We start from the raw sequence: 21,054 nt of genomic DNA, 5'->3' as shown, positions 1-21,054 counted from the left end.
TAACCCTTCCCTGACATCTCGGTTTTCCTGTGTGCAAATAGGCGAGACTTGAACAAACTGAAGCCAATAGTTTTTTTCTTCTTTCATATTAAAAAAAAGGTTTTTCATTTGTTTTTAATATCTATTTTAAAAAAAAACGTACAGCACAGTTTTCGATCTAAGGAAAATTAAAAGAATCGATTTTTTTTTAAACACCCAGTCACGTGATTTGATCCAACAATTTCTTTCGAGAGAGAGATTTAAATGAAAGTAAAAAGAAAATCACAATAGTGTCTCAACAACCATAGACAGGTAAGACGTCTTCACAGCTTTCCTATGGTAGACAAGTTGTTGAGTTCTATAGCTCACATGTAACGAAATACACATGTTAATATATATAAGGTGTAACAAAACATTGTGTTATCGGATTCAATAATGAGATAGATAAATAGATAGATAGATAGATAGATAGATAGATAGATAGATAGATAGATAGATAGATAGATAGATAGATAGATAGATAGATAGAAAAATAGATAGATAGATAGATAGATAGATAGATAGATAGATAGATAGATAGATAGATAGATAGATAGATAGATAGATGGATAGATAGATAGATAGATAGATAGATAGAAAAATAGATAGATAGATAGATAGATAGATAGATAGATAGATAGATTGATGGATAGATAGATAGATAGATAGATAGATAGATAGATAGATAGATAGATAGATAGATAGATAGATAGATAGATAGATGGATTGATGGATAGATAGATAGATAGATAGATAGATAGATAGATAGATAGATAGATAGATAGATAGATAGATGGATGGATAGATAGATAGATAGATAGATAGATAGATAGATAGATAGATAGTAGATGGATGGATGGATGGATAGATAGATAGATAGATAGATAGATAGATAGATAGATAGATAGATAGATTATTTTGAAGTGGAGCGTTATCCTAACAAAATGGGGGGGGGGGTCAAATTACTTTAAAATGTTCTATTTGAAGTGAAGTTTTCAATGTTTGAATATCAGTCAAGTTTTATTACTCAAGTAAAGGACAATTTTTATTACTCAGGGACAAATTTAGTCACTCTAGCAAAGGACAAATTTTAATCACTTCTTAAGTAAAGGACAATTTTAATCACTCATGTAAAGGACAAATTTTAATCACTTAAGTAAAGGACAATTTTAATCACTCAAGTAAAGGACAATTTTAATCACTCAAGTAAAGGACAATTTTAATCACTCAAGTAAAGGACAATTTTAATCACTCAAGTAAAGGACAATTTTAATCACTCATGTAAAGGACAAATTTTAATCACTTAAGTAAAGGACAATTTTAATCACTCAAGTAAAGGACAATTTTAATCACTCAAGTAAAGGACAATTTTAATCACTCAAGTGAAGGAGAAGTTTTTAAAAATCAAAAAAAAAATATTTGAAGAGACGTTTCATTTTTAAGAAAGACTATTAAAATGGTATTCCGTCAAAACGTGATTCTTCTCAACTTTTTTGTGTCCTTACGATTGATGTTCTTCCAACCTTTTTATTTTTATAAGTGCTTGAATAACTCTGTCGGCCTTTAATCGTGGAGGCTCGAACTCGAATTAAGAATCCAGCAATTTTTAAAAAATTGTTTTTGAAAGGCCGAACGGAAACCTTCGTCCAGATCCCTTCCCCCTCCCTTCCACCTGGTGGACAAAAGTGATGGAACCATGTCACACTTGGCAAGCTATACATATGAAAGTTGAGATAAGCAAATACTATTTCCAATCGCAACAACTTATTTTAGTTAGTCTAGGACCTACATCAATTAAAAATTAAGTACATTATTCATTCAGAATAATTGTTGCATGCTCTCTCAATATAAGCTAGTTTTTTCTTTCTTATTTTCTACATTTTACTTGTCAATAAACTACTTTCTAGCTTTAGGGGCTGCCACTCCAATACAATGTCCAGGAATATTTGTTTGTAATGAAAACACTTACTATGAAACACTTTTCCCCACTAGCTTTTAATATTCATTTGTTAAATTTACGTGACTGTGGCTCCCAAACAGATTGCAAGTAGTCTATATACAAAGAAAAACTAAAAAATTATATTATGATGTTTGTAAGTTTCTTTTCTTTATCATAAAATCATTTGAAACTCCCGAACCCTCTTTGGGCGCTTACTGCGATCCCCTAGACCCCAGCTATTATGACTGGTTTAGGAGATCCCATGAGTCCCACGTTGTTCATCTAGTCAGAAGTGGCTCTATTGAAGGAACATTTCATTTGTAATGTCTACAAACTTCAAGTAGATGGCATGTATAGGCAAAGATTCAGTCAACAGTGAAATGCAAATAATGTCAAATGTCAACAGACTTAGAGCAAAATTCTCTTGTAGCAAACATTAGCACTTTACCTTGGGACTATCACGCTTGAGGGACTCTAGATTAGTAGACAAATGTATCGACAATAATAGTAGAAGACATTTGAATTATTGTACACAAAAAAATGTCAATAAAGATTGTTTCAAAATGTCTCCCAAGTCATTAATTAAAATACAAGTTCTTTTGGATTGTACTAGTACAACAGACAAGATCTATACTGTTGCAATCCAACACACAAGATCTATACTGTTGCAATCTAACAGACAAGATCTATAGTGTTGCAATCTAACAGACAAGATCTATAGTGTTGCAATCTAACACACAAGATCTATAGTGTTGCAATCTAACACACAAGATCTATACTGTTGCAATCCAACACACAAGATCTATACTGTTGCAATCTAACAGACAAGATCTATACTGTTGCAATCTAACACACAAGATCTATAGTGTTGCAATCCAACACACAAGATCTATAGTGTTGCAATCTAACACACAAGATCTATACTGTTGCAATCCAACACACAAGATCTATAGTGTTGCAATCCAACACACAAGATCTATAGTGTTGCAATCTAACACACAAGATCTATACTGTTGCAATCTAACAGACAAGATCTATACTGTTGCAATCTAACACACAAGATCTATACTGTTGCAATCTAACACACAAGATCTATAGTGTTGCAATCTAACAGACAAGATCTATACTGTTGCAATCTAACACACAAGATCTATATTGTTGCAATCCAACACACAAGATCTATACTGTTGAAATCTAACACACAAAATCTATAATGTTGAAATCTAACACACAAAATTTATATTGTTGAAATCTAACACACAAAATTTATATTGTTGAAATCTAACACACAAAATTTATATTGTTGAAATGTAACACACAAAATTTATATTGTTGAAATCTAACACACAAGATCTATACTGTTGTTAAATCAAGATGCTGAAGCTTTTTTTTTTTTTTTTATGTTAAGCTGCTATTTAACGAATGGTGATAGTGTGCCACTATTTTAAACATAGCAAACTGTGTTTCTTTTCCTATTTTTTCTAATACAACTGTCATTCTAGTTACGAGCAGCGATTCTAGCTAACATTTGATCAGGTCAAACAAACAGCTCACCTATGTCGGTTACCTTCCCGGATGTAGTCCTACTGCTCCCATCTTTCTAGGTACCTTTTTTATTTAATCCGTCATTACCGGTAGTTTTCTCAGCTCTGACTTTAGGTATGCATTTGTATGTAACGACTAAGATACGTAGATAACAAAATGTTAGCTTTAGCTAGTTGTTAGTGCCGACATAGAATTGGTTTTGTTGATGTTTAGATTTACTTAAACCACTTCACGTAAATAAGGGAAAGATTTTCTTGTAATCATTCCTATTGATTTATTTCTGTCAATATTTTTATTTGTTTTATTTCAGTCAATAATCAATAGTTGTTAGGTTAGGAAAACTAAATTTGAGAACTCATCAACATAGCCTCAGTAAGAACACCGTAGTCTGGAACCCAAATAAAATCACAATGTTAGTACACATCTTCTTCAGCTTGGTTGCATGCCTTCCACACATCCAGGCAGCTGATAATATATATATCAACACATACATTGGCCCTGACGGCAGATCATACTTCACCCAACCTTTGTACTGTAACTATAGCGGGTAAGTCCAACCTTTGTACTGTAACTATAGCGAGTAAGTCCAACCTTTGTACTGTAACTATAGCGGGTAAGTCCAACCATTGTACTGTTACTATAGCGGGTAAGTCCAACCTTTATACAGTAACTAAAGCGGGTAAGTCCAACCTTTGTACTGTAACTATAGCGGGTAAGTCCAACCTTTGTACTGTAACTATAGCGGGTAAGTCCAGCCATTGTACTGTAACTATAGCGGGTAAGTCCAACCTTTATACTGTAACTATAGCGGGTAAGTCCAACCATTGTACTGTAACTATAGCGGGTAAGACCAACCATTGTACTGTAACTATAGCGGGTAAGTCCTACCTTTGTACTGTAACTATAGCGGGTAAGTCCAACCTTTGTACTGTAACTATAGCGGGTAAGTCCAACCTTTATACTGTAACTATAGCGGGTAAGTCCAACCTTTATACTGTAACTATAGCGGGTAAGTCCAACCTTTATACTGTAACTATAGCGGGTAAGTCCAACCTTTATACTGTAACTATAGCGGGTAAGTCCAACCATTGTACTGTAACTATAGCGGGTAAGTCCAACCTTTATACTGTAACTATAGCGGGTAAGTCCAGCCATTGTACTGTAACTATAGCGGGTAAGTCCAGCCATTGTACTGTAACTATAGCGGGTAAGTCCAGCCATTGTACAGTAACTATAGCGGGTAAGTCCAGCCATTGTACAGTAACTATAGCGGGTAAGTCCAGCCATTGTACTGTAACTATAGCGGGTAAGTCCAGCCATTGTACAGTAACTATAGCGGGTAAGTCCAGCCATTGTACAGTAACTATAGCGGGTAAGTCCAGCCATTGTACAGTAACTATAGCGGGTAAGTCCAGCCATTGTACAGTAACTATAGCGGGTAAGTCCAACCATTGTACTGTAACTATAGCTGTTAAGTCCAACCATTACATCGTAACTAAAGCGGGTAAGTCCAACCATTGTACCGTAACTATAGCGGGTAAGTCCAGCCATTGTACTGTGACTATAGCGGGTAAGTCCAGCCATTGTACTGTAACTATAGCGGGTAAGTCCAACCATTGTACCGTAACTATAGCGGTTAAGTCCAACCATTACATCGTAACTAAAGCGGGTAAGTCCAACCATTACACCGTAACTATAGCTGTTACGTCCAACCATTACACCGTAAGTAAAGCGGGTAAGTCCAACCATTGTACTGTAACTATAGCTGTTAAGTCCAACCATTGTACCGTAACTAAAGCTGGTAAGTCCAACCATTGTACTGTAACTATAGCGGGTAAGTCCAGCCATTGTACCGTAACTATAGCTGTTAAGTCCAACCATTACACCGTAACTAAAGCGGGTAAGTCCAACCATTACACCGTAACTAAAGCGGGTAAGTCCAATCATTGTACCGTAACTATAGCGGGTAAGTCCAGCCATTGTACTGTGACTATAGCGGGTAAGTCCAGCCATTGTACTGTCACTATAGCGGGTAAGTCCAGCCATTGTACTGTAACTATAGCGGGTAAGTCCAACCATTGTACCGTAACTATAGCGGTTAAGTCCAACCATTACATCGTAACTAAAGCGGGTAAGTCCAACCATTACACCGTAACTATAGCTGTTACGTCCAACCATTACACCGTAAGTAAAGCGGGTAAGTCCAACCATTGTACTGTCACTATAGCGGGTAAGTCCAGCCATTGTACTGTAACTATAGCGGGTAAGTCCAACCATTGTACCGTAACTATAGCGGTTAAGTCCAACCATTACATCGTAACTAAAGCGGGTAAGTCCAACCATTACACCGTAACTATAGCTGTTACGTCCAACCATTACACCGTAAGTAAAGCGGGTATGTCGAACCATTACACCGTAACTAAAGCGGGTAAGTCCAACCATTGTACCGTAACTATAGCGGGTAAGTCCAACCATTGTACCGTAACTATAGCGGGTAAGTCCAACCATTGTACTGTAACTATAGCGGGTAATCCAACCATTGTACCGTAACTATAGCGGGTAAGTCCAGCCATTGTACTGTAACTAAAGCAGTTATGTCCAGCTATTATATTGCAACTATAGTAAGGGGCTGCATGGGCGCCCGCAGAACTTTTTGCAAGGGGGGGGGGGGTGCAAATTGCCACCAATCGACTTTCTTGTTATTAGAATATTAAAGGAAAAGGAAGCGAATGTTCAGATCGGGAATATATTTTTTTTTTACTGTGGCATTTTACGTCTCGAGAGACGATCTTTTCCCTTTGCAACTTCTTGTGTGACTAAAGAGGCCAATCCTTGATACACAGCTGCGATCGCAGGTTGGGCATATATAATCACCAGGCGCCGTTGCATTTTCACCCTTCTTTCTGCTTCTGTTGTGTATGACATCTGCAATCTGTGACCCTTCCTTTATGCTCTCTCTCCATGTGGATCTGTCCAGTGCCACCTCTTCCCAGTTGCCAGTGTCGATTTTGAAGAGCTTCAAGTCGCGTTTGCAAATATCCGTATAACGTAAGAGTGGGCGACCAGCGGCTCTCCTGCCTTCTATTAGATTATTAGATTATTTTAAAGATCCGCCTTAGGCATCGGAGGTGAAAGACATTCAGCTTTTTTTCCTGCCATGAGTAGGTTGACCATGTTTCACTTCCGTACAGCAAGGTGCTCAACACATATATATATATATATAGTTTCATGACATAAAAACAATAAACATGAGAACAAATTATTGACTCTACGCGTTAAGTTTATCCGTGCTGCCCGTCTCTTCTTACGGTCGATTAAACAAGAAACTGCAAACGTCGACTGTAGCTGCCAAAACTGTCAACTATTTCTTCTTGTCGCGATGAACAAGCTGGCTATGAACGCTTATCATGCACAGTGCTAACAATCTTTTCCACGTTCCAGCTCTTACACTGTTTTAGGATGAAGACAAAACAGGTTGAACTGAGCATTATTATTACTCAAAACGCAAGACGTCAATAAAGAAACTAACGAATCCAGACACGAATGTTAAGCCGTGTGTTTTGTAATTACTCCCAAAAAACAAAAATATGTTTTTTGCTCGTAGTGTCTGTCGACTGCTAATTCTAGGCAGCACAAAATCAAGACCAGGTTTTTCTGCCAGCAGTCTCGCCTTACTTGGGATAGCATGCCTGGAGTGTTCCTCGGCATGGTCAAGTTGGTTTTGATTATGTCAATGAGATTGCTGATGTGCTGTTCAGAGGCTTTTATGTTATGATGGACAGACGGCAACATCAAAGAAACTGGCTCAAGAACAGATAACTAATTGACGACAATGAAAAGGCCAATCAGAAACACTTGAGGAGCAGGCACTTGTTACACGTGTGCAGTTTGTCTGGTTTCACACAGCCGTTATTTTAAGATGCGCGAAACAGTCAAAGATCTTCTCAAAGTTGTGACTTAAAACTTGAATGGATCCGTATTTCTCAGTATATTGTATCTCAAAGAAGAGTGGTAAATTTAGCACCAAAGCTCGCGCTTGAGACATTTACGGAAGAAATAGTTTTCTTGGTGACAATAACAACTAACAGCATTACGTATATCTGAAACGTCATTTGGGTAATTGATAACAAGGTTAATTCTGTGAGACGCGCAACATAGGCTCCTTTTGGATGAATCCTTGCCTGAACACAGTTTTGAGTGCCAGCCTTCACCAGCAGCCATCGTAGCCTTGGCCGAGTAGTTTGTCCATGTCTAGACTGTACTTAATGTATTCTTTAATAGTGCTCTCTCTGAACAACAGGAACAAAGCCTTCTCGAATACAATCGCCATCAACAAACCGTACGCCTAAAGACAGGGCCGGAGATATATATGCAGCTTGATCAACAAAATACGCAGCCAATGCAGTTAATTCATGATGATGATGCTCGATTTTTGTTTTGTTTCTTGCTCCTATCAGTGCTCCGTTTTGACTCTGACGCACGTTACTATTGTAACCTGGTGCACTTGTTTAACTTACTATTGTAACCTGGTGCACTTGTTTAACTTACTATTGTAACCTGGTGCACTTGTTTAACTTACTATTGTAACCTGGTGCACTTGTTTAACTTACTATTTTATCGAGCCCTAACACCCACCGCCAATCCACAAGACATCAATACATTGAATAAGAGGACTGTACTCTTCACTCTTGTTCAATGCAAGTTTAAATTTGATCACATCGACAGACAGCTGGCAAGAATTTCTTTTCCAATGAAAAAAAAACATGTATCATATTATAGGCCTTAATTAAATATAAAAATAACTATAATTATGTGCAAATGAAAACATATCGACTAACGTGCTATAGAATATTTCACTCCCTTTATAGTGCAAAGAATTGCAAGCCAATAGTAAAGTGAACATGGTCGGCCATCAACTCCTGATGAACTATTTTACTAAAACAAAAGCCTGAACTTATCTATTGGCTTTTTGTATATAAGATTATAATTTTGTCAGAGTTGACAGCCTTGTTATGGCCAAAGCCATTCTAATCTACATTTACATCTGAGACAATGTCTTGAAACTCTTGACACCGTGAGTGAATGTATTCAGAGAGAGAGAGAATGGTATGGGTATATATTACTGTTATTTTTACTTTCTCTAGTATATTAATATTCACTGTAACTATTCTTGGTTCTAAACCATTGTAATAGAATTAATGTGTTAGCCCAACCTTCTTGACATTCCAGAAGTCTCTTATTGTCTACCTACTACAACCAACTACGAAGTACATACACCGTACGTGAGGACAGAAACTGCTGCTATTTATCCGACTCTAGAAATCAATGCTGTGTTCAATGTAAGTAGGAAATAGCATCATTCAAGCTGGTTGGATGCTTTTGGAAGTGGATGGCTCTTGTAAATGTTACCTCAGTCTCATGTTTGTCCAATTACGTTACTCAATTTTGTTTCCTGAATAGATGATAGTAACATGCATAAACCATGGACTTAATTGTCATTAATATATCAGTTAGGTAAACAATTCCATCACAGATTGAAGACATAAAGTGACACATTGTCACAACAAATAATGATGTTTTTGGTCAAAGTCTATATGGACAGTTGTTGGAAAATGTAAATAGATTTCCATTACTAAACGTCTGTGATTGGGCTGTTGCGTATGGGAGGTGACTGTATTCTTAAATATGACTTTGACTGTATGCTTAAACTTATACTTTAAAGTAAACTGACATGGCAGGAAGCTCATGGAGGGGTGCATTTAAGACAAAGTTTTAAAGACTCTCTAGGTGCAACCGTCATTTACTAAGCATAAATATAAAGTGCAGCCACAGCTGACAGTAACTGACTTCTAACAGACATCACACAGAAACTGGCCTCTGACAGAGACATCACACAGTAACTGTTTTCTAACAGTTACACAGTAACTGATGTCTGTCAGAAGCCAGTTACTGTGTGCTATATCTGTCAGAAGACAGTTACTGTGTAATGTCTCTATCAGAAGACAATTACTGTGATATATATATATATATATATATCTTTCTGATGATATAAGTGCAGCCACCATGTACAAAGTATGCATATTACTCGATTGAATCTGAAAACACATTTGTTTCTATTTGAAGTGCGAGATTTTGTTTTCTAAACTTAATGTCTATACGAAAGAAAATGTTATTACACTAGACTTGAAGGTTGAAAAACAATGAACTAATATTTGCTTTGTTTGTTGTCTCTTTCAGCTGACCAACTTCTATTCCAGTGTCGCTGCAGTCCTAGCATATCTTGTGGAGCTCAGCCTAAAGTAGACACAACAACCACAACACCCACCACAACCACGCCCACCACCACGCCCACCACCACGCCCACCACCTCTACAACCACACCCACAACAACTACCACACCCACCACAACTACCACTACAACAACCACAACCACTACTCCAACAACAACAACGACACCAACAACAACAGTGCCACCATCGTGTAAGTCATAACTTGAATAGTTTTTGAGTCTAGAAATAACATTGTATTGACTGGTATGTCTGTATCTAGTAGGCTACAAGGTTCATGACCATAAATGCAAGAGGTGGAATACCTGGTAATACCTTTGAGATTTTCAGACTGCTAAGAACAGTTAACCCTATCTATCTAGCTACACAGCAGCCTTCCTCATGCCCAAGTGGCCTTCCAAGTTTGTAAGCTGAAGAGAAAAATTGGTTTCCTGAGACCAATTCTAATTAGCCTGAAATGTTTTGGAGAACAAGGCGTTCTGAGCCCCTTCCTGATAGAAAGGCTGCAGGGGACAATTTGGGCATCTGTAGCCTACACTCAATAGGAGTGTTTCGTTATATACCTACAATCCAAGACCTTTCAGGCTAATTAGAATTGGTCTCAGGAAACCAATTTTTCTCTTCAGCTTACAAACTTGTTTGTAGGACGAATTAGATTAAAAAGCACAGAGAATTTGAGGGATAGAAAATTGTGGCAGAGAGGCTTAATACGGGCCGTTTTATCGATGAGATTAAGACTATTATATATATATATATATATATATATATATATATAAATATATATATATATATATATATATATATATAGAGAGAGAGAGAGAGAGATAGATAGATAGATAGATAGATAGATAGATAGATAGATAGATAGATAGATAGATAGATAGATAGATAGAGATAAATAGATGGGCACCATGTCACGGATGCAGAAAGGAGTCTGGACGATAACTTGCTGGCTAACAATTAATACCAAAGCCCTAGTTACCTAACCACTGCTATACGTTAGTGAAACATGGTCCACCTACTCTTGGCAAGAAAAAGTTAAATTCCTTTCACCATCAGTGCTTAATGTATTTTTTTTAAAAATAAGATTGACAGACAAAAAAACACCATGTCTGTCCAAAACTATGTTCATCTTTCAACACGGACTGTGTATCTTGTCTAGTGTGTCCAACTCCTTCATTCCGTATACTTAACGGTGCAGCCGTCAACGATGATTGTTTCTTCGCTGGAATCTCCAACATTACCATATTGGTGACTAGTACCAACACAAGACGTGTCTCCTGCAATGCTGTACTGACCACGACAATCATTGATGGAGTTTTGAAAAAAACATTTCTGACTGCTACAATTTGTAAGAATGTCATCATTTCCTCCCAAGCTACAAATCTAAGGTCAGTTGTTTCACGGCATGTTCGTGTCACCTCCGTGTGGCATAAGAATGACCTCGTTAAGACCTTTCTCTAGTATTCGATTTGAATTTAAACCAAGCAAATATTTGTTTCTTTAAAAAATGTTGTTTTTTAATCCTTTACTGATTACGTCTATTTTTAAAGTCAACAAACAGAGAAGTACGTAGAAATCATAGTTCTCTATAGAACAGTTTAATCTTTAATTAAATATTATAATATTGCCTGCTTGACTAAAAATGTTATTTTTATTAATGTAGTCTGTTCAACAATTATAGATATATTGTAATACATGTTTCCAGTAAAATATACAGATGTATTGGTGCATATTTTGACTAAGTTTGGATTGAGAAATGTTTTGTTTTTGTTTTGTTTTTAGCGTTGAAATCTCAATCGGCAATCAAAATTATCCCATCGTTAATCCAATTTTTAACCTAACTGACGGTAAGTCCAGACAATGACAATAGGTTGATTTAGTGTCTACTTTTGACTTTTATTGACTCCTGTTAAGACACGATTCTCATAAGTAGGCTTTTAAAACGTGAATTGAAATTTGAACTAAAATGGTGTAATTACCAAACTGTACAAATATTTACATTTCTAAACAATTTGTTTCTATTTGTTTTAAATTTGTTCTCGAAGGTTTAGTTAGGGGAAAAAGTATCCCCCCCCCCCCGCTCTCAAACCTTGGGATCTGTCTGGCTGATGAAGTGCTGCGTCTAATAATTGAGTAGATCGTCGGGTAGTTAGGTCACATAAAGTAAGGACAACATTGCCAACGTCCTTACGCTCAATCTTTAGACTTCCTCAATAAGATTCAGATGTCACAATGTAACACACGTCATGTCATTCAAACATTCAGCACTAAAATAGCTACGTCATCATCCCTTTTCTTCATTCCAAATTCTGATGGACAAGAGTTCAAAGTGTTACCGAGAACTGCAATCCTTTGAAAACATGACCAAGTACCAGTTCTAATACTATTTTATTTTAGCATTGACTGAATGGGACTAGATAATGTCCCTGACAAGATACTTTCGTCTTATAAAGCTTTCACGTGGATAATAGTAATGTTACAAAGTTATACTCCAATATCTTGATAAGAAAGGAGGATCCAAGCAATGGAATTGAGATGGACGGATCCTAGGTCTCCCTTAAAAGACCACATCACAAATGAGGAGATTCGAAACATAATGGCGATTGGGTCTCACAGACCAAAGAATGGGGCGGGGAGAGGGAATGAACCATTTTATTTCATTTTGTTCTGTTTTCTTTTGGTAAATAACTTCAACATTATTTGCAAGCCAATGGCTTTTCTTTTATAATAGCTCCAAAATTATATTTGATTTCACTATTTTACTTTTTTTCTTTACTTTAGGACCAAATGGCGTAGCCTACATTACCATTAATGACCGCTACATCAATCTTCTAAGTAGTCTGGGAACATGTCAGACTACAGCATGTGCTTACAACAATGTCACAATGTCTGGGAAAGTGGACTTCAATGATTGTAAGATTGTCAGCTGGGGAGCTTCGGATGCAGGTAATTTATATTCATATAACAATATCCTAGTCCCGAGTTACATTTCAAACTAAATTCTAGACCCGAGTTACATTTCAAACTGTATCCTAGTCCCGAGTTACATTTCAAACTAAATTCTAGACCCAAGTTACATTTCAAACTAAATTCTAGACCCGAGTTACATTTCAAACTGTATTCTAGTCCCGAGTTACATTTCAAACTAAATTCTAGACCCGAGTTACATTTCAAACTAAATTCTAGACCCGAGTTACATTTCAAACTAAATTCTAGACCCGAGTTACATTTCAAACTAAATTCTAGACCCGAGTTACATTTCAAACTAAATTCTAGACCCGAGTTACATTTCAAACTAAATTCTAGACCCGAGTTACATTTCAAACTAAATTCTAGACCCGAGTTACATTTCAAACTGTATTCTAAGAATGAGTTAACCTCTATTAAACTCGTATCTTCGTGGAAGCTAACATTTTCGAGGTAGGTAGGTTCAAAACCTGGACACATATCCCAAAACCTATTTTGCTAGAAATATGACAGTTGCTGTATATCGCTCAATCAGGATCCTTTCTCGTTCGCCACACTGAGAAAAACTCTAGTTTGACCGTTATAATTTTTTTAAATATATAAAGAAATAAATTAAAATTTGACTAGAGAACTAGAAAATATTAGACTTGAACGGACAATACGTCTTTTGGGTATTTTTGCATTCAAGAATTTAATAAATTAATGTTCAGGAATATTATGCTCGTCGTATTCTAAATATAGATCTAAAGGCCTATTCTTGGAATATTATAAAGTCTTGTCTTATATAATACAGACGTTACTTCAAAAAAGAAGATGATTTACGTCCTACGCGTCATGCATTTAGTCATGCATATTAACCAATGACCTAAAGTCACTGCTTTTCCTGGCTAGCTCAGGCAACCCATTCCATGCTCTAATAGCACTAGGGAAGAAAGAGCATTTGTACAAATTTGTTCTAGCATATGGGACGAGATATTGAGTATTTTATTAAATTTTGTTTTTGTATTTGAAGATTATGGTTCAGTGTTTTATGTATAATTGCTACTTTACTTGTAAGTCTTCTGTCCTGAAGGCTTTCTAAATTTAGTGATTTTACTAAAGGTGTTACTCTGGTTAAGTGTGAATATTCGCTTGTTATGAATCTCACTGCTCTATTTTGTGTCTGTTCCAGTTTCTTGAGTTGTCTTGTCCAGTTATCTTGAGTTGAAGGGTCCCAAACGGAGGATGCATATTCTATTATTGGCCTAACCAAGGTTAAATAACATTTTAGTTTTATGTTCTTATTAGATTTATAGAAATTTCTTTTAATAAATCCTAATGCTTTGTTTGATTTTTGTATAGTTTCATCAATATGTGGATTCCATGACAGTTTTTCATTTATTATAACACCTAGGTATTTTGCATTTTTAGTCTGTGTTAATGGTTTGCCATGAATAAGATAAGTGGAATTAATTTGTTTTAGTTTTTTTTTTTTTTTTTTTTTTGTTACTCTTAACAACTGACATTTTTCTGGGTGGAAAGACATGCTCCAATTTGATTCCCATTTCTGTAATTCATCTAATTCTCTTTGTAAAATATCTGTGTCTTGTGTTGTTTTTATTGTTCTATATATTATGCAATCATCTGCAAATAATCTGACTTTTGTTCCTAAAGTAATGCAATTTGGTAAATCATTTATGTCAATTAAAAATAGTAGTGGACCTAAGACTGTTCCTTGAGGTACACCTGAGTTTACTGTTATCGGTGTTGATTTAGAGACATTTATTAGTACAGTTTGTTCTCTCCCTATCGGAAAATCTTTAATCCACTGATGCATTGGACCATTAATGCTGAAATATTTTAATTTTTAAGCAAACTATGGTGGTGAACTTTGTCAAAAGCCTTGTAAGATAGCATCTATTTGTTCACTATCATCTAAACCTTTTGAAAAATCATCAGTCTAGTTACAGTCTAGTAGATCTATATATTCGTTGAACTAGAATTATTTCTCGCGGAGGAAGGGGTGATTAAAAGATATTCCATTTTTACAATACCTCTATTCAAGTCACTTCTTCATGTAGGAACCTGGGTGGGTGGGCGGACAGCTGAGCTCATAAACGGCTCTTAAGATTTTCCTAGAAATTTAACTGTTTATGTAGATTGCTGAAAAAAAGAATTACTAGCTCGTTGGCCACAAGAGGAAAACTGTTTGACCCTTTTAATATTTCAAAGTAAAAAATAAATTTTAAAATGTGACTTGACTAGACTTGACTAGACTTAGAAAAAAAAACATTGCGTAGCTAGCCATCCCTATAAGAGAGTCAATTTAGATTTGTCTCAATTTTAATGAAAGAATATCTAAGCTTTACTACTATTTTTTTACGTAACTCTAATACAATTTACTCCTATTTTGAGAAAGAGATCTAGATACAGACTAGACCTTAAGATTTTTAATCGCTCAGATTTATTGTTGTTGGTCTAGATCTATTACATATTTAATCACAAGATTGATCTAAACTAATTGATACAATTACACTTCGTATAAGCTTTGTTTTTAAAGTATTTTCTATATTCTTATTTTATTTAAAACAATGTCAGCTGGGAAATTTCCTTTACCTTTTAATATAATTTCCGCATTTTAAAAAGAGTTTTTCAGTCATGCATATGCTCCTATGCTGTTATTTTATCAATCAGATTTTTATTTCGATTCTCTATTTGTGTATATGTAATTTGATGAAATTGAATGCTCCATCTTCCACAGCTACATATAGTCAGAAAGGATTGTTTGAGACAGCTTTAGAATACTCCCCCCTTGGATGTACAGCAATACCAAATCTTTATGGCGCCAATACTACAATGTGTTTTAAAACTAAGAGTGGCAAAAATCTCATCTGTTCGGTGAGTAGTTTGTAATTTATCCATTTAGTTCGTTCCAAAATATGAATGGTAAAGTGGTTAGTGCTTTGAAGTGACTTGGTAAGCTCTCTTCAATATAATCAAAAAGTTATTCTCATATTTCTTATCTGAATATTTGACTAACTAGAACGTAAAAAGTAATGTTAGTTGGTAATCACAACAATTGTCCAATTAGGGATGAATAAATAAGTCTTAGATCTGTGTCGTTGATGAGGACATTCAAAGTTCTCACTATTTCCCTCTTATGACCTGCCCCAATGAACAGCAATATTTGATTCTTGGAGCTTGGTTTTTGAGACTTAATCAAGTCCTGATTTCTTTTTCATCTTTGAGAGTGCTATCTCTATTCTAACTCTTCAAATAAAACAAAACAAAAATTCACAAAGCAACAGTTAAGATGTTGACACTCTGAGTTGACCTCATCACCCAGAAGCATTATCACCACATTGCAGCATTTACAGAAAGTACGCCAAAAAGTGCTACTTTTGTTGCTTTAACTTTTTTGATCTAATTGTAATTCATTTTATGCCAGATTATATAAACTGTTCTTGCGTTATTTCATGTAGGTCTCTCATATTTTAAACTATTTGATTTTCATCAAACCAGGGTGACAGTGGCGCCCCAGTCTACTGCAAGGCTCCAAGTAATGGCGAGTGGATTTTAATGGGTGTGGCTGCCCTTCAAACTGGATGTAATGCTACTCCTGAAGTCAAAGTCATTCCATATCCTCGTTGAGAACAGCTTCTGTAAGAATCGACTTGAGTTTTTCTTTGGTTCAGACATATTTGTCATTTTGATTAGGATTAGGTATCTTTAGGATTATCTTTTGACGCCATGGAATCAAAACACAAATAAAATGAGTTTCATTTAATAAGAATCATTTTGTTCTTTGTATCTTTATGGTAGTTTTTTCTTTGCTGTGACATAAATATACTCGATTACAAAACTTTATCGCACTCTCTATGAAACACGACTAGCACAACTAATAAGTCTCAAGTTTAAAGGTCAAAGAAGAATGAATGCAATATTTCAATGTCTACGCAGACCCTGCTGTTGCAACCAGGAAACAGCTGATTGATAAGCAGCACATAGTCCTTAAAGATTTATGTTCTGGAAAACAAGATTGCCTTATATCCCACTCGCAAAATTTTAGTCTTATCCAAGTTTAAGCGGAGGCCAATTTTGGCTGCCTCTTTATCTAGGCTCTCCGTCATTCCTTGTATGCATTTATTTGTAGCCCCGAGTAGTGCAACATCATCGGCAAAGTCCAAGTCCGCCATTCGGTTTTGTTCACATTCATACACATTGGTAGTAGATTAATCGAAGGAACTCAGCCAATTAAATGAATAGAGTACATGTCTCTATAAACCTAGACATGCATACAGAACATAATAACAAAGTCATTTCTACGAAGTAAATGTTCAGCTGTCAAAGTGAATTGTATTAGCGATATTATTATGGTGTACAGAAAGGTGTGTCGCATGAAATGTCAATAATATTAACTTCACAAATGTATGAGTCTGTAATGTGTTTGGTATTCTTTTATCTTTCATCAACTTTACAGACGTGGCTTTATAAAACTAAACAAATACTCGAGTAATAATGAAATCATCTAAATCTATTAACACATATACCATGCTGCTGGTGATTTACAATCCTCTATTTACACTAAGGGTATGTATTCTGTATGGGGCTCGAACGTATGCTAAAGGCAGTTTTTCTTAGACGAGCTGAAAGATGGTCGACATAACAGAGGTGCCCCGGCAGAAACGCATTAAAAACAAGCTTAGGCGCCACCTTACTTTAACTGACATAAAAAAGAGAGAGCAACTGACTGCAGGTGACTTCAGAACAGACTTCAGAACAGACTTCAGAACAGACAGCTGGAGTTCAGTTCCAATGTCGCGGGATACACATTTAAGACCAAAAGAAAATCCACTGCCGAGGACAGATGTAGGTGGCAAAAAGAGAATCTAAATCGACCACAAGCGGATAGTGGTTATATTTGCGTTAGGTATGGCAAACTATGTAAGTCGAGGCTGGGGCCATGTGGCCATGTGAGGTACTACACTCCTCATTGATCTTTGGACTTGAAAACAAGCCTTATTATATACACTAAGCGATTTTAACAAATAACATAAGGTTTATATTTATATTACGCCTAGAACGTAATAATTATCTTGTATTGGCGTAGCGTCTGTATTTCATAAGATAAGTTATATTAGTTTGACGAATCATAACGGGACGTAGAGAAACGAATGTCCAGTTATGGTGGTTGGGTTTATTGTCTACAGTCATCTATAGAACCACTGTTACCAAAAAATGTCTCCAATCTTGCATGTCCAGTCAAAAGTGCATTTCTGTTACATGTCCAGTTATTGAGTTGGTCGCAAGTTCCCAAGATTTCCCCGCTACGAATATAAGCCGTTAGAGAAAGGTGGGGAGGGAAGGAGGATGTGAGAGGTGGAGGGGAGAGTTGCCTTGACTTAGAAAGACGTACAATTTATTGATAGGGGGCGTGTTTTGTGATCATCAGTTTGGTTGTGATGAAAGACGTACAATTTATTGATAGGGGGCGTGTTTTGTGATCATCAGTTTGGTTGTGATGAAAGACGTACAATTTATTGATAGGGGGCGTGTTTTGTGATCATCAGTTTGGTTGGGATGAAAGACGTACAATTTATTGATAGGGGGCGTGTTTTGTGATCATCAGTTTGGTTGTGATGAAAGACGTACAATTTATTGATAGGGGGCGTGTTTTGTGATCATCAGTTTGGTTGGGATGAAAGACGTACAATTTATTGATAGGGGGCGTGTTTTGTGATCATCAGTTTGGTTGGGATGAAAGACGTACAATTTATTGATTGGGGGCGTGTTTTGTAATCATCAGTTTGGTTGGGATGAAAGAAGTTTTAGCACGGTGAAGTGTTTCAAGAATAGACTTTGCAAGGTGTCGTGACTCTGGGTAAAGTTTGTGGATGAGGGACATCTTTGTTATCCTTAATAAATTAATGTATTGTAAGAACTTATTATATAGGTTGCTCCCTTTTCAAGTATTATGCTTCACTCCTTTAACTATCTGAAATCGTTTCAAAATTATGTAATAAAGTTTTCTATTTCCAACTGTTCTATTCAAACTAAAAAATGTTGCAATTGTACAGTGGGCTATGTTGCTGCAAGTAAAAATTATATGTGTCATGCGCAAATAGCCCAATGCTTTAGTTAAAAAAAAATTACTTAATTTTCTATAAAAGAAGCTACGAAAGTTATATAACATAAAATCACAGATTTATATATCTTGTCTTATCTTATATAATTTCAAAAAAGAAGATGATTACGTCCTAAGCGTCATGCATTCAGTCTTGCATATTAACCAATGACCTAAATTCTGTCATATAATATATAAAGGTATTTGATTTCTATATACAATATTCTTAAGAAGCTGTTGTTTAATGATTACATATCAGGTATAGGAACTAAGAACACTTAAGAAGCTGTTGTTTAATGATTACATATCAGGTGTAGGAACTAAGAACACTTAAGAAGCTGTTGTTTAATGATTACATATCAGGTATAGGATCTAAGAACACTTAAGAAGCTGTTGTTTAATGATTACATATCAGGTATAGGAACTAAGAACACTTAAGAAGCTGTTGTTTAATGATTACATATCAGGTATAGGATCTAAGAACACTTAAGAAGCTGTTGTTTAATGATTACATATCAGGTATAGGAACTAAGAACACTTAAGAAGCTGTTGTATAATGATTACATATCAGGTATAGGAACTAAGAACACTTAAGAAGCTGTTGTTTAATGATTACATATCAGGTATAGGAACTAAGAACACTTAAGAAGCTGCTGTTTAAGTATTACATATCAGGTATAGGAACTAAGAACAACCCAGGTTCGTTTCCATGTTCTTACTTGACAAGGCATAATGTGCAACAAAGATTTTAAAAGGCAACAATAAAAAAAAAACATAGATCTAGATCTACTCTTGCGTAACGATATTCGCTAACGACGTAAAAATTACTTGTCTATCTATATGTATATAATACAATAGATCTAGATCTAGCTTGTAGGGAATGCATTCTCGGAAGTGAATATTGATAGTAGCGGGAAGTACTTGAGACATCGCCACCATAAACACCGGAAGTATTCATGTAGGCAGCGTATTGTCAAGCAGAGTGTATGACTGTGCTTCCGTGAGTAAGAACAACGGACAGGGCGTCACCATAGTGATCCCAATGTTCGCAAACAAAGCTTACAGCCATCTTGCGAAGTTCGAGAGCAACATTTTCGTCGATGACATTTTCCAGGAACATGCGACTGATAAGAAATAAACAGTTACCTGATGAAGGAATTTTGACTACATTGAAAGATCTGATGACTCCAAGAAATATATGTGAAGCGGTTGCTATGGTTAGGAAACGAAAAGCAATACGAAGGGGCAAAATCAAAACAAAGCTACAAAAAAAACATGCAACTATTTTAATGACACCAGATATTTACATGCGTAAACAATACACACATAAATGTAATCAAATATAGAATATAAAGAGAAAGATTAGTTGTTCTCCCCCCCCCCCCTTTTTTTTTCTGATCCTCGCTCTCTGTCGCCGCGAAAGTTATGTGGGATAACTCTAGTCCGACTTGCATAATTAAAAGAGCTATCTTCCATGACTTTTCATTGAGGTTTAGAGAGTCGGCGTGCGTGCGTGTCCCGCATGGTTGGCGACGTAGAGAATTATATATATAGAGACCTGCGACGTAGCATACGCCGCTATTTTGCAGGGCCATTAGGCCATTGCAACCTATGCGACCACTTTCATAGGCCCACCGATCCTGGAAATCTCCTGAAATTGAAAGATATACGAAAAGGTCTTTGAAATCTTAGGAAATTATTAAAATGTCTTGAAAACTTATACAATAATTTTCCCTTTGGGTGTCATTCAATATGGACAAATACCAATTCTACGCGCGATAAAAAAATGGCATTATACAATACCCTTAATTGTGGAATCTGGAAAAAAGAAGCTTCTCGCGCCTCAAACAAAAGAAGAATTAGTTGAGGTGAATAATTCTAGAAGATAGATTGAAACATTTGGTAATTTTTGCTATTGGGCGTGATCTATGTAGGAAATAGAATTCTTATGACATAATGCATGACTTCGCTACACGCATGGGCCGTAAAGTAGTTCTGTACGTAGTAAAAAATGAATAAAATGCAAAGACGAATTTATTTTCTAATACAAACTCTCAATTTTCATTTATTATCCGTATCCCTATCCAAACTGGGCCCGCGAAATCCGTTTTGCTTAGGGCCCCACAATGGTTAAGTCCGGCCCTGCTATTTAGTGTTTCCCCCCCCCCCCCCCCGCCGGAGAAAGGGGGAAG

General features: G+C 36.1%; 1 protein-coding gene across 3 annotated transcripts; it reads left to right on the top strand.

Moving 5' to 3' along the window:
* The first annotated feature begins 141 nt into the window (after positions 1–141).
* Positions 142–16,531, top strand: LOC106066856 (mucin-2-like). Of its 3 annotated transcripts, none has more exons than XM_056013797.1 (9): positions 142–291; positions 3,813–4,049; positions 8,732–8,841; positions 9,740–9,982; positions 10,952–11,180; positions 11,575–11,639; positions 12,574–12,738; positions 15,500–15,636; positions 16,261–16,531. In XM_056013797.1, exons 2-9 carry the CDS (start codon positions 3,913–3,915, stop codon positions 16,387–16,389), a joined length of 1,215 nt encoding a protein of 404 aa, XP_055869772.1. In that variant the 5' UTR covers positions 142–291; positions 3,813–3,912; the 3' UTR covers positions 16,390–16,531. The 3 variants fall into 3 exon arrangements, with proteins under 3 accessions (XP_055869772.1, XP_055869773.1, XP_055869774.1); XM_056013798.1 differs by lacking the exon at positions 142–291 and adding an exon at positions 3,460–3,561; XM_056013799.1 differs by lacking the exon at positions 142–291 and adding an exon at positions 3,595–3,616.
* The last annotated feature ends 4,523 nt before the right edge of the window (positions 16,532–21,054 follow it).

Source organism: Biomphalaria glabrata, chromosome 16 (genome assembly GCF_947242115.1).
Source record: "Biomphalaria glabrata chromosome 16, xgBioGlab47.1, whole genome shotgun sequence".
In the NCBI taxonomy this organism is placed as follows: domain Eukaryota; kingdom Metazoa; phylum Mollusca; class Gastropoda; family Planorbidae; genus Biomphalaria; species Biomphalaria glabrata.
Note: the sequence above shows the minus strand (reverse complement) of the source record. Positions and strands in the feature narration are given on the sequence as shown.

What these genes read in the sequence shown, in the direction of transcription:
- LOC106066856 (XM_056013797.1), top strand. Translation starts at nt 3,913, where the DNA reads ATGTTAGTACACATCTTCTTCAGCTTGGTTGCATGCCTTCCACACATC. An exon ending in AAATCAATGCTGTGTTCAAT is followed by an intron (nt 8,842 to 9,739) that starts GTAAGTAGGAAA and finishes TGTCTCTTTCAG; the next exon opens with CTGACCAACTTCTATTCCAG. An exon ending in AATTTTTAACCTAACTGACG is followed by an intron (nt 11,640 to 12,573) that starts GTAAGTCCAGAC and finishes TCTTTACTTTAG; the next exon opens with GACCAAATGGCGTAGCCTAC.